Source organism: Aulonocara sp. 'chitande type north' Nkhata Bay, linkage group LG10, assembly GCF_057382095.1.
Source record: "Aulonocara sp. 'chitande type north' Nkhata Bay isolate Kocher_YH1m ecotype deep benthic linkage group LG10, A_spYH_male_GT1.1, whole genome shotgun sequence".
NCBI lineage: Eukaryota > Metazoa > Chordata > Actinopteri > Cichliformes > Cichlidae > Aulonocara > Aulonocara sp. 'chitande type north' Nkhata Bay.
This window is the reverse complement of record NC_141353.1, coordinates 7,045,001-7,058,520: the sequence shown is the minus strand read 5'-3', so window position 1 is coordinate 7,058,520 and position 13,520 is coordinate 7,045,001. Positions and strand designations below refer to the sequence as shown.

General features: G+C 39.2%; 1 protein-coding gene across 8 annotated transcripts in view; it reads left to right on the top strand.

Annotated features, from left to right (window-relative positions):
• The window catches only part of bbx (BBX high mobility group box domain containing), a 53,995-nt gene that overhangs the window by 38,938 nt on the left and 1,537 nt on the right, over positions 1-13,520 (top strand). For 7 of the 8 annotated variants that reach the window (XM_086307933.1, XM_086307935.1, XM_086307934.1 and 4 more), the window contains 6 exons: positions 4,923-5,760; positions 5,841-5,973; positions 8,773-8,924; positions 9,604-9,693; positions 10,041-10,235; positions 12,787-12,976. In XM_086307933.1, coding sequence (XP_086164059.1) covers positions 4,923-5,760; positions 5,841-5,973; positions 8,773-8,924; positions 9,604-9,693; positions 10,041-10,235; positions 12,787-12,976 — 1,598 coding nt within the window. The remainder of the gene's footprint in view (positions 1-4,922; positions 5,761-5,840; positions 5,974-8,772; positions 8,925-9,603; positions 9,694-10,040; positions 10,236-12,786; positions 12,977-13,520) is intronic. The other variant, XM_086307936.1, reaches the window with a different exon arrangement.

Sequence of the window (13,520 nt, the reverse complement as noted above, 5' to 3'; positions counted from 1 at the left end):
TTTGTCAAAACTTATTTCCTGAATTATAAATACATAATGGTTTAAAAGAATGCCTATGTTGCTGCCATGGGGCAACTCGATTTAATGCAGTAACCTGAACTGTCCATCAAAGTGATTGACACATTAGGAGTTCACATTAGGAGCCTCGCTTTCTTTGGGCTTTGCCTCCAAGCAGTCAAAAGTCAGTTGATTAGAGCAAGCAGTATTTCTCTCAAAGAGCAAACCACAAGAGCGTGAAACTATAGCAGCACATGCACATGGCTGCTGAATTCTACCTGCACAGGCTGTTGAATTTATGCACGTTTTGCAATGAATACCTCGTCCATGAAATGGACACAGAAGACAACACAGCATCCGTACTGCTACCATCAGCATTTTACTGCAGATGTCATGACATCTTAGTTTTCTTAACAAAAAGAGGCGACTTTCCCCATTTTGTATAGTTAGACACCAGTCTAAGTTGTTATCTAGGTGTAAACCTAATATTTTGTTACTACCTCTACATCCACCCCATTAACATGCTGGGGAGGGGGCCTGAAACTTGGTAAATCTACTATTATTTACATTTCATTTGTCTTTAGAGATGTTCAGTATGAGGTAGTTTTTGTGACTGAATGTTGAATTAAGAAGAACAATTATTTGAGGGCTTTTATTTTGAAATTAAAAATCAGACCGATATGATACTGACTGAATACCACTATGAGCATGTACAGTGGCTTGCAAAAGTATTCTGTTCCCTTGAACTCTTCCACATTTTGTCACATTACAGCCACAAACATGAATCAATTTTATTGGAATTCCATGTGAAAGACCAATACAAAGTGGTGTACACGTGAGAAGTGGAACGATCATACATGATTCCAAACATTTTTTTACAAATAAATAACTGCAAAGTGGGGTGTGCGTAATTATTCAGCCCCCTGAATACCACCTTTTGCTGCAATTACAGCTGCCAGTCTTTTAGGGTATGTCTCTACCAGCTTTGCACATCTAGAGACTGAAATCCTTGCCCATTCTTCTTTGTAAAACAGCTCCAGCTCAGACAGATTAGATGGACAGCGTTTGTGAACGGCAGTTTTCAGATCTTGCCACAGATTCTCGATTGGATTTAGATCTGGACTTTGACTGGGCCGTTCTAACACATGGATATGTTTTGTTTTAAACCATTCCATTGTTGCCCTGGCTTTATGTTTAGGGTCGTTGTCCTGCTAGAAGGTGAACCTCCGCCCCAGTCTCAAGTCTTTTGCAAACTCCAAGAGGTTTTCTTCCGAGATTGCCCTGTATTTGGCTCCATCCATCTTCCCATCAACTCTGACCAGCTTCCCTGTCCCTGCTGAAGAGAAGCACCCCCAGAGCATGATGCTGCCACCACCATATTTGACAGTGGGGATGGTGTGTTCAGAGTAGAGATGGCACGATACCACTTTTTTATGTCCGATACCGATACCGATATCATAAATTTGGATATCTGCCGATACCGATATGAATCCGATATAATGTTTTTTAATCAACAAAACTGTTTTTTTTTTAAATATCTTGCTGCATTTTGTATAAGTTCATACTCAAGTTTAAAACAACAACTACACTAAAGCTATTCTGTTATACCTGTATGCAAAAAAAAAATATTTCATAGTTCAGCAATACTGATCAATCTAATAAACTTAAACCTACACCATCCTCCCTATTCTGGTATTTTAAAGAGTACTTAGCGTAAATATTAAGCAACCTAACTAATAGGGTTCCAACTCCCAGCAACAACAAAAATAAATAAATAAAAAATAGGGAACCACCCCTCACACTCCACCTCATGATGCTTAATCAACGTAATCAACCTTAATTTGATGCAGTGTGGAAAAAAAAATGCACAGAAATCAATTATTTTTCAAGAAATATTAAATAGATTCAACATCTTTCTTCAACAAAATTGCAGACTGCACAGATGGTACCTTCCCAAAGGAAAAAGTACTATAGCTTACTAGGGTATATATATTAGACTTAATAGTCACTATATACAGTAATTGACTTCTATTCATTTTACATCAAATTAAAACTTTGGGTGTAAGATTCGGATAATTATTTATTAAAAGCTAGACATTTTAAATGAGAATAAGAAAGAAAAGTATGTCTTTGTGCCCCCTTTTCCCTGTTAATGCCCTATCGGCCCCCCTGGCTAAACTTTGCTAGATCCGCCCCTGCACAGTTACCAGCCGTCAGCTACGTAGAAAGAGATCCTCGAGTAGAAAGTAATAATAAATAAATTCTAACAACAGCTGATCAAGCTTAAACGTGCTGCTGTTGTTCAGCCGATGGTTTCCTCTTTCTGGTGCAAAGTGGGCCAAAAACAAACCAGAGAGACGGACTCGCGACAGAAAAGCCGATCAGCTGATCATTAAGCAGTTTCATGATTGAAGTAGCAGCCAGAAGAGGCAGTCGCTCCATATATCGTTTGGTAAGCTTAACGCAGGAATGCTTTACAAACATTCAGAGATGGACTTACAAACTTGCTTTACTTCTCTCGGGGATAACTTTGTCAGAGATGAAATGCCGGGTTGCTAGCGAAGCTCCACATGCTATCCAGACCACCGACAGGTCCCGCATGCCACAGCCGCTCTATCACGTGATGCATACTGCTCCGACGTGCTAACGTTCTGAGGTGAGTTACGGCGTGTTGCAAGTTTTGTGAGGTGCTTTCGTGATATTTAATGGATCGGATTACATTTTTTATTTTTCTCCGATATCCGATCCAGTAATTTAGGTCAGTATCGGACCGATGCCGATACGTAATATCGGATCGGTCCATCTCTAGTTCAGAGTGATGTGCAGCGTTTTGCATTTTGGCCAAAAAGTTCCATTTTGGTCTCATCTGACCAGAGCACCTTCTTCCACATGTTTGCTGTGTCCCCCACATGGCTTGTGGCAAACTGCAAACAGGACTTCTTATGGTTTTCTGTTAACAATGGCTTTCTTCTTGCCACTCTTCCATAAAGGCCAACTTTGTGCAGTGCACAACTAATAGTTGTCCTATGGACAGATTCCCCCACCTGGGCTGTAGATCTCTGCAGCTCATCCAGAGTCACCATGGGCCTTTTGGCTGCATTTCTGATCAGCGGCCTGTGAGTTTAGGTGGACGGCCTTGTCTTGGTACAGTTGTGCCATACTCCTTCCATTTCTGAATGATCGCTTGAACAGTGCTCCGTGGGATGGGATGGCTTGGGAAATCTTTTTGTAGCCTAACCCTGCTTTAAATTTCTCAATAACTTTACCCCTGACCTCAATAACTTTACCCCCTGACCCCTGGTGTGTTCTTTGGACTTCATGGTGTTGTTGCTCCCAATATTCTCTTAGACAACCTCTGAGGCCGTCACAGAGCAGCTGTATTTGTACTGACATTAGATTACACACAGGTGCACTCTATTTAGTCATTAGCACTCATCAGGCAATGTCTATGGGCAACTGACTGCCCTCAGACCAAAGGGGGCTGAATAATTACGCACACCCCACTTTGCAGTTATTTATTTGTAAAAAAATGTTTGGAATCATGTATGATTTTCGTTCCACTTCTCACGTGTACACCACTTTGTGTTGGTCTTTCACGTGGAATTCCAATAAAATTGATTCATGTTTGTGGCTGTAATGTGACAAAATGTGGAAAAGTTCAAGGGGGCCGAATACTTTTGTAAGCCACTGTATACTGTTAAAGTGATATTATTATGTAGAAGCTCCATTTCCTTTTAGTAACATTCAAAACTGACCTGACTTGATGGCAGAAATCCTCAAGATGTTTCACAATGCACTATATCTGAACAACCACTAAAACAAAAAGAGCAAAATAGTTTGGGAAATACAAAGAAGACTGTTTTTGTAACATATAATAATTAGTTATTTACAGTTAAACTTATATTTGAGTTTTTTATATGGAAACCTTTAGAGTTCAATAATATTTCTAATCTTTTATGTTAAGAAACATTAATACTTTCAGTTTATATTTGCTAAAAACATAAAAACAAAACTACACCGACAAACATGTATCTTCTTTTAGCTTTTCTCCTGTTACTATAATGATCATGGCATATATACATATACCTCTTTATACCATCTCACCTCCTTAATGGGTGTGCCAATCATTGCCATACATACAGCATTAATTAACATCTATATGGTTTTTTTTATGGTAAATGGGCTGGTTTTTACACGCTGCTTTTCTACTTTACTTGAGCACTGAAAGCACTTTAAACAACATGTCACATTCACACAAACACATTTTTTTCTTTGCCTAAGTGCTTTCTGTCTAGCATTCAAACACATTCACTCTCAGATGGATACATTGGAGAGCAATTTGGGGTTCGGTCTCTTACTCAAGGATACTTTGGCATGCAGGCTGGGGCAGTCAGGGATTGAACCACCAACCTTCCAACCAGCTGTATTGTAAATGCTATTTCTTCTGATTTTCATATTCATCATCCATCTGCAAACACAATGTTATGTCCTCAGTTTGCATTTGTTACATGTGTCACTTTAAATGTACTTTGCCAGTACATAACATAACAGTCACCAAAATTTGTATCTGCAACAGAATTTGATCCAGTCACCACTAAATACGAAATGAAGAACTTGCAAAAGCATCACTGGCCTATATACACAAATAATTGTTTTAAAGACAGGTTGGGCATTATGATTCCATGACAATTATAGAAGACCTTAATACATTTAAATGCATGATAGCATGCAGTAAATAAAATGACTACATCACTGATGGGTAATTTTGGTACTGTCATTTTAAGGGGCTGTATCTTTAAATGTTAGACTTCATTGATAGGCATGAGGAATTGATAATATTTGAGAGGGAAAAACTGCTGTTGGTGGTATTTGAGTGAACTTTTGCCAGTCTTTGTCTTTGATTTAAGCTTTTCTGTTCCAAATAGATGTGTTTAGCATCTGAAGCTGGAAAAATGGACACAGTTGCATCTCAGCCAGAAGACAGCTCCTCCACAGACCCTCTCCAACAAACTGCTATCAAGCCAGAGGTCAAGGAGGAGAGAGCAGACACTGACCTCTCCCCTGCCTCTCCTCACAAAGCAGCACTCTTACCTTCGCTCTACTCTCTCACGTCTACCTCCACTAATGCCATTCTCCCACAATTCAGCAGCCAAAATGCACTTGTCAAAAAAAAAGGTAAGAAAAGAGACGTGGCAAAGTCAAATGACAATGATGAGAGCCGGTGTTCATCAAAGAAAGTTATAAAGAAGGCTAACCCTTCAGAAAGCCTGGACAGTGTATTCAGTACAATCGAGTCAGTGGCTAAAGGGGTCTGTTTGGACACAGAGGAAAAGTCCAAGAAGAAGGATGACAATTGTCTTAGTGGTGGGTTGCCCAAAAAGAAGAGTAAGCCGAAAATCAAGAGCTTTGTCAAAGATGAAGAGGAGATGGATGACAGCAGTGGGCAGAGTGGACAGCACAGGTCCCCTGAGGTAGAAATGAAAGAAAAGTTGTCTGATATTGGCTCCAGGACAGAAGCAACAAACGTGGAAAGCACTGATTTCCAAGGACAGACAATAGAACCCCATAAGTCCTCTTGCAATCATTCACTTGTTAATCTTGAAGAGCACGACAAAGGAAAGGAAAGGTCAAGCGATGCAACTTGTGAGTCTAACACTGAAAATCGTGGGTCCAGGAAATCAGAGCGAACCTGTAAAGGCGCCTTATATAAAACTCTGGTCTCTGAGGGAATGCTGACTTCACTGAGAGCCAATATTGACCGAGGTATCTATTTTGATTCAAGAACGATGTGACTGATACATGTAAGGGGCAGAATTTAATTCATGTTTTGCAAATATCTGCAGGTAAAAGAGGTATTTTCCGTACGTCTGATCATGACGCTAACTGGAGTGATGACAGCTGGACAGTTTCACAGATAGGACCTAATTGTCCCAAGAAGCTCAAGAAGTCCAAGTCCAAAGACGAGTCTTCTCAGGGGTGAGTTGGCTTTTCTTACAGTCATTCTGAGGAATAGGAGTAAGTAACTAATCCTTCATTTTTAATCCAAGTATCATTCTCACTCTTGTGGCCCGTAGTAACTTGAAAATATAATTATATATAGATATATTTGTAATATTGGTCCCAGAAAAAAAGAGAGGTCAATTGAATCAAAGTTTGAAATAAACTTTTTGGGGGGGCGGGGGGTGTAATAATTTTGCCTGTATTTATACATCATATTAGCACTATTCCACTTTTGTGTGTATGTGTTTAGATTTCCTTTGGTGAATAATTAAAAGGTTTTAGAATATATATGTAATACTGACAAAGCTGTAATAGAATTCCTGTCTGGAATGCTTTTAGAGCAGCGGTCCCCAACCTTTTTTGCGCCACGGACCGGTTTATGCCCGACAATATTTTCACGGACCGGCCTTTAAATAAATACAACAAAATAAAACTAGTACCGGTACCGAAAAAAAGAAGATTTATTCATAACACACGTGAAAAGACCCAGGAAAACCGAGTTAATGATAAAAACTATAACAAAATAACGCTGAAAACTGATAAAAACCCTGAAAACCATACATTTCACACCTGAGCCTCTACTCTCGCGGCCTGGTACCAAACGACTCACGGACTGGTACCAGTCCGAGGCCCGGGGGTTGGGGACCGCTGTTTTAGAGTGGTAATACATAAATGATATTTTTAGCTAATAGATTACCAGTGTTGGGTAAGTTACTTTAAAATAGTAACTTAGTTACATTACTAGTTACTTCTCTCAAGAGTAACTCAGTTACTTCAAGTTACTCGTTACTTTCAAAGTAACTAGTTACTAGGGAAAGTAACTTTGGTTTTACTCAGAATTCTCTTGTTAATGTGTTGCTTCCATAACTTTGCCAGTCTTCTAGCTTGCTTACTTGCCACAAGTGCACTGTGCCACCTACCAATAGAAAGGAAAAGATAATGTGCATATTTCCACGAGAGAAATCCCACGCCTGGACCGTCATTGACTACTGCCATGATTCTAGCCTACGTCACAGTGTCATGTGCGCCTTTTACATCCAACACAAAAACTGCAGTCGTGGTGCTTTCGTTTGTACTCAGAACTCAGAAATTCTGCCTTCTGAATAGGAAGATGTAGGCAACACCAGACTGCAGATGAGCTGCATACAGGGCTGGACTGGGACAGAAAATTGGCCCGGGCATTTTGACTAGAGACCAGCCCATCATTATAGGAAAAATCATAAAGCCTTTGAATGAAAATAAACACTGTTGTGACAGTGATGTACACTGTTTTGATGGTATATATGCATCAATCTATCAATCGTTTGTTGTAAGATTCAGATAATTATTTTTTAAACGCTAGACATTTTAAATGAGAATAAGAAAGAAAAGTATTTCTTTGTGCCCCCCTCTCCCTGTTAATGCCCTACATGCCCCCCTGGCAACACTTTGCTAGATCCGCCCCTGCACAGTTACCAGCTGTCAGCTACATAAAAAAGGATCCTGGGGTTATTTGTCTCTCAGAAACAGTTCATAACTTCCTTTCAACTCATTCATGTCACCTAAAAGGTAAACCTGTTTCTCCATCACCTGTTCAGCTCTGATGATTCAGTAAGGACATCTCCTGGTTTCATCTTCATGTTTCCCTCTCACCAGATAACCAAACCATATCATGACCAGCAGCTTTTTTGCAGCTGTGGCTCCAGCAACCATCAGCTGATACTAGAAATTAATATTAAATAAATTCTAACAACAGCTGATCAAACGTGCTGCTGTTGTTTACCGCGACATCCGCTGGTTTCCTCTTTCTGGCGCAAAGTGAGCGATAAACAAACAAGAGAGCCGATCAGCTGATCATTGATCAGTTTTCATGATTGAAGTAGAAACGGGAGAGGGAGGGGGAGAGGGAGAGGATGAGAGAAGAAGAGGCAGCTGTGCAGCAAAGACACAGAATAACTCCAGCTTTGTGCCTTTTTCATTGTAGCTGAATTACGGGACAAACTGTTCCTTTTCACCTCAATAAGAAACGCGTAATATTTTCTCTGAATACCAGACGGGACGGTTGGCAACTCTAATAACTTATGAACAAAATAAAGTTCAACATCATTAACTTCATAGCACCCACCCAGCTGTATAGAAACTCCGTCATGCTAGCTAGCACGCAGTACGGAAAAAGTCAGAATAACGAAAATAAACTCCACCTAAACTTGGTTCATATCTGACCCAGAGAGACTGCAGGTCATAACTTCTTACCTGAAGTTCAGTTCACACTTGGACCGGCGGCTTCCTCGGGTCTCTTTTCCTTCTGCGTCCCTTTTCCTTCATCCATCTGCTGGCCTCCACCACTTGCTAATGTTACTGAATCTGTTGGAAGCTCCGCGATAGCCACCACACGAAGTAACGAGTAACGACCCTATCTAAATCCCAGTAACGACTAACGCGTTCCTGATTTTAGCATAATAACTAGTTACCGTGCTCGTTACCACAATAATAACGTAGTGACTGTAACGCGTTACTTAATAACGCGTTAGTCCCAACACTGTAGATTACACATATATAATAGTCAAGTATGTCGAGTATGCCATAATGAACCACTAAAATGGAAACCACACTCAACAGTTCATTGCACCTAAATTTTGTTGTGCAAGTAGTTGTAATGCCCATTCTTTCCCTGTGTCCAGTTTATTGTTCTGTGCTGGTGTTTGAAGAATTTACAAGATCACTGACATTTGGCTTTTTTTTTTTTTTAAAGCTTGTTAAGCTACCCTTTGTGAATCTCTGAAATTTACTTGTCAGCCTAGGTAAACTGGAGGAGGAGTTTGAGAAGAAGTTTAACAGCCTGCCACAGTATAGCCCGATGACCTTTGATAAAAAGGGCACTGCTGTTGCAAAAAAAAAGAAGTCCGACAGCACCACCATCCAAAGAGATGAGTCTAAGACCGGAAAAGGTAGGAACAAAGTTTGAGGTCCAGTCTACACTAGAATAAATAATGTGATATAACATATGAGTGACAAATTAAAGAAACACTCAAACCCTCGGCCCCTGAAGATTTGGAGGATTTTGTTTGGGGGGTTTGTGTTCCCTTTGACTGAAGATTGAATGGTTACTGGATGTGGTCTCTTGAGGATCACGATATCCCAGTGTATAGGACACAACAGTTCACAACATTTCATTGGGTGATTAGATGAGGATTATTTGAATGACATTCTATGGCCTTCACAGTCATTGGACCGTACCCTAACTGAAGATTTCGCCCAGTTGTTAGACAGCAATTTCCACTGCCGGCATCAAAACATCTAACTATAAATATATTTTCGATCAATGTTTTAGACACCTATGGACATTAAGGCACTAAAGCTTGATGTTGAGTTTTTTTTATTAATTTGTCACCCATTTCTACACCCTCACTTATCATCCATAATCCACTCTATACCTGTTTATACAGTCCTATTCAGGTACTAAGGACCAGTTCTCATTATGTATAAAAAAATAGAAACAAACCAAAGAAACCTTTGGACTCCATAACATTGAATTTCCATGATCTTCCTTTCTTTACCTATCTGTTTTTTTGTTGTTTGTTTGTTTTTTTTGTTTGTTTGTTTGTTTGTTTGTTTTTGCTATATCAGGGCCATCTCAGAAAAAGACTACATTCCACAAGATTGTTAGGACGAGATTGCACAAACAAAAAAAGGAGAAACCAGGTGCAGTGGAAAAAGGTGAAATAGATTGTTGATTTTTGCGCTTTATATAGCAGGTCCATGAACCATTTTCAAATTAAAACTGAAACACAGGGGATGAAAATGTTCAAAAGTTACCTGTTTTTGTGATTTCTAAGTTATTAAACAAAACTGTAACTATAGGACACAGGGGATATCTATGAAATACTCTGCAGAGAATTATTTGTAAACAGTATGCTTTTGTTTGGTCACAATGAATGATAAAATTGTAATCGTTAAGTCATTGTTAAGAGGACTCAAATGTCTGTGCCGGTGATTTTCAGGTTTTTTTTATGTCTGTGCAATGGTCAAATGACTGAAACCATTGTGGTGATTGTGCTCCACAGCAGTGGGACAGACTGATTCCACACTGGATATAGGTTCGGAAGTCAAATTATGTGCTCCCGTTCCCATAATGTGCCCAGATGTCCAGGGCACTGCTACCATGGAGATACTAGTTGGTAGCCAGAAACGAAAGGCAAGGAAGACTAAGATTACACACTTGGTGCGCACGGCACATGGCAGTGTGTCTCCAAGTGAGGGTGAGTAACGTCAATATCCATTTTGTTTTTGCAGTTTAGCTCAATGTATCAATATACATGAAAAAAATGTCATTTTGGAAGTGGCAGGTCCAACTTGATAGTCCAGAATTTGTCTTATGCTGATATTATATTTTAATTTATTTAATTAGTAAGATACTCAGTCCACCCAGGCTGATATATTAAGGAAACTGGAACTAAAAGCTTATTAGCTTGTAGCAGCCTGTACCTACATTGTCTGATAATTCTTGTATACAGTATCTTGGCACTAAACTGTAAATTGAAAATGGCAGCAATGTATTTCTCAAAATCTCCGCAACTCTGAAAGTGTCCGTGTGGTCAACAACTGACACACATCATGCCGCTATCGTGTGACCCAATCAGAGATAGTCAGGGGCGGGACCTCTAAAATTGGCCATGGTCCTGTAGTTGTCCCGTAGTCCTTTGTGTGTACATTTGAAAGTGCAGGTGGAAGAGGGAGGTGAGTAGCTTGAATAAAGCGATATCAATTCATTAAATCCTGAATCAACTTTTAAATATAAATATATTTTGCCAGAAACGCCAGAATCTCAGATTAAAGCTCTCAAAACTATTTCAACAACCACCAAACAGCAAATGAGAGCAGGTACACGGATTCTGCACAAAGACGTAAACACAGAGCACCGACCCGACGCATCAGAATCAGCTTTCTCTTTCTTGGCTTTCTCACCCGACGGCACCTACACGGACACGTCTCTCTCCAACCAAAATTCACTGAACCAGCAGCAAAATAAGATCTAAACTACGCTTCACATTTGATAAATATTGTCATTACTTTCCTCTTACTTTTGCTGTTTTGCTTCCACCACGATAAAATCACACTTCGTGCACAGCTCTCTCTCTCTCTCTGTACTTCAAGAACAGTTTTCCCATCTCAAATCTTTGTTTTTTGGCGTTATTTATTCGCTTATTACCCACCAGTCTACCGTTGTTTACAGCACTAATGGCTGCTGTCTTTTTTTTTTTTTGGACTTGAATGTCCTCAGACAAGAAAGCCTAATTTCTGCTGTTCAATACTGTAGAAATTTATACTTTTTAAAATTATGCAGAATATTTTTAAGGTTATATGCTATAAAAAGCCAGGCCAGGAAAATCTCCTTCATGTTTTTCCGTGTTTTATTCTCAGTTACTTTGACACAAAGGCATCTGCTGTGATGTTCACACCTCTGATAAAGTCTCACATGTATCAGTACTGATAAATGATCAGAATTATAAACAGCTTTTTTGTGTTGTTCTTGTTAGTAAATGGTAAATCGACCAATTCTTTTTTTCCAAAGGTTGATTCTGTTCATCTGGATGTAGCGTTTTCAGATTCTGAAGATTTACTTAACTGGCTGATTGAGAATGCATTAAGATATAGCGCTTTTCTACTCAGTCTGAGCACTCAACTTGTGCAGTCACCCAAACTCTTTTTCTAAGCTGTTTCTACATGCTTCCTGTGTAACAATCACACAGTCTTTTTGTGGCAGAGCTGAAATGCAGTGGAAATAGAATATTTAGTCATATGTTTAGTTTTATGGTAAAGAGGGACCACTGCATTTATGCAAACTGGCATAATAAAAACTGAATCCACAGACTTTGTGAAAACTAATAATTTTATTCTTAAATTTACCACTTTATTAGATAAACCTGCTTAACTTCTTGTTAATGCAAATATTTCAACAGCCAATCAAATGGCAGCAGTTTAAGCATGCAGAGATGGTTGAAGTTCAAACCTAACATCAGAATGAGGAAGAAAGCTAGTCTGAGTAATACTCAACTATTTCAGAAACAGATCTACTGGGATTTTCCTGCACAACAGTTTCCAGATTTTCAATAAAATCCAGTTTGTCTAGGCAAAAATGCCTTGTTTGTGCCAGAGGTCAGAGGGGAATGGCAGGTGAGTGTCTAAAATGTATCCAGGAGTTTGTATCTCACGTATGGTATCGGCCACAATTTCATTGTACATGTACAAAAGGAATAAAGGGCTATTTTATTCTGTTCTACTCTGCTTAAAGCATTCTTCAGATAAAAGAATTAGCGAAAATATTCACGCACTCGTACTCTGACGGATGCATCAGGGGGAACTCGAGGTTCTCGCCCAAGGATACTCTTACACACAAACATAAGGAGCTGGGATTCAATCTACCGAAATTCCAGTCGGTAGATGACCCTTTCTGCCACCTGAGTCACAGCATCCCCAAACATAAGTGTTTGAATATAGCTCCTTCCTTCTTAGTACACCCTTTGCTGTGATGTGTGATGCTACATGTGCTGTAGATAGTGAAAGAACTGAGTGAGAGCACATTTGACCAAATTCATTTCTACGTACCACATAAATCAGCTAATATTTACTTATATGATCCAACCATTTCTACTTTTTGGTGGCACGATACACTCTGGCATCTCATGTCATGACGGTTTTTGGTAAAATTATTTTGAAACTTAATATGTGAGCAGAAACTATTAATGACATGTTCTGAAAAATATTCAGTTATGTTCCTGAGAATTGTACATATGTGCTTTGTTACTACAGAAGACAAAACAAGGGACCTGAACCAGGACCAGGATAAGAAGCCATTACCACAACAGAATTTATGCAATGAAATGGGGTGCTATAGTCACAGAGGAGAGGAGGCAGAAAGAAGCACCATATCACAAGAGCTGCCTGCCTTGTTCAGCTTGGCTGCCCTCGCTGAGGTTGCAGCCATGGAAAATATTCACAGGTAGAGACCGGTTACCGTATGCATGGACTTGGCTTGTGATTGTTATTCTTTTGCTAACACTTAAGGATTGTAATATACCAGAGATTAGTTAGGTTTTATTTATTGGGTCATTTTAATTAAGGTAGGCAAATTTTTTTTTTTGGGGGGGGGGGAGTATTCCTCACTCAAATGTTATAAATTTGACCATTTAAAAAAATAGAGTGCACTGCTAGCACCCTTACATGCTGCTGTCTAGAATTTAGATATCTCATATGAACCATTCAGTTCAGTTCAGCTTTATTTATACGACGCATCCATATGACTCATTGCAACCCAGTATTTTTATTTTCATTTCTACTCTCTGATTCAGCTTTATATCAAATGACTCTTTATTTGTGTTATTCAGCACTGCAATAACAAAGCTTGGAGAGTTATAGCATTTTTAATACTCTTTCTTTTTATTGTATATTGTGTTATTTTGGTTTTATGACTGATTTGTCTTCTGTCAAGAATGAAGACATGAAAAAAGGAAAGAAAAAAATGCTATTCATATGTCATATAGTCT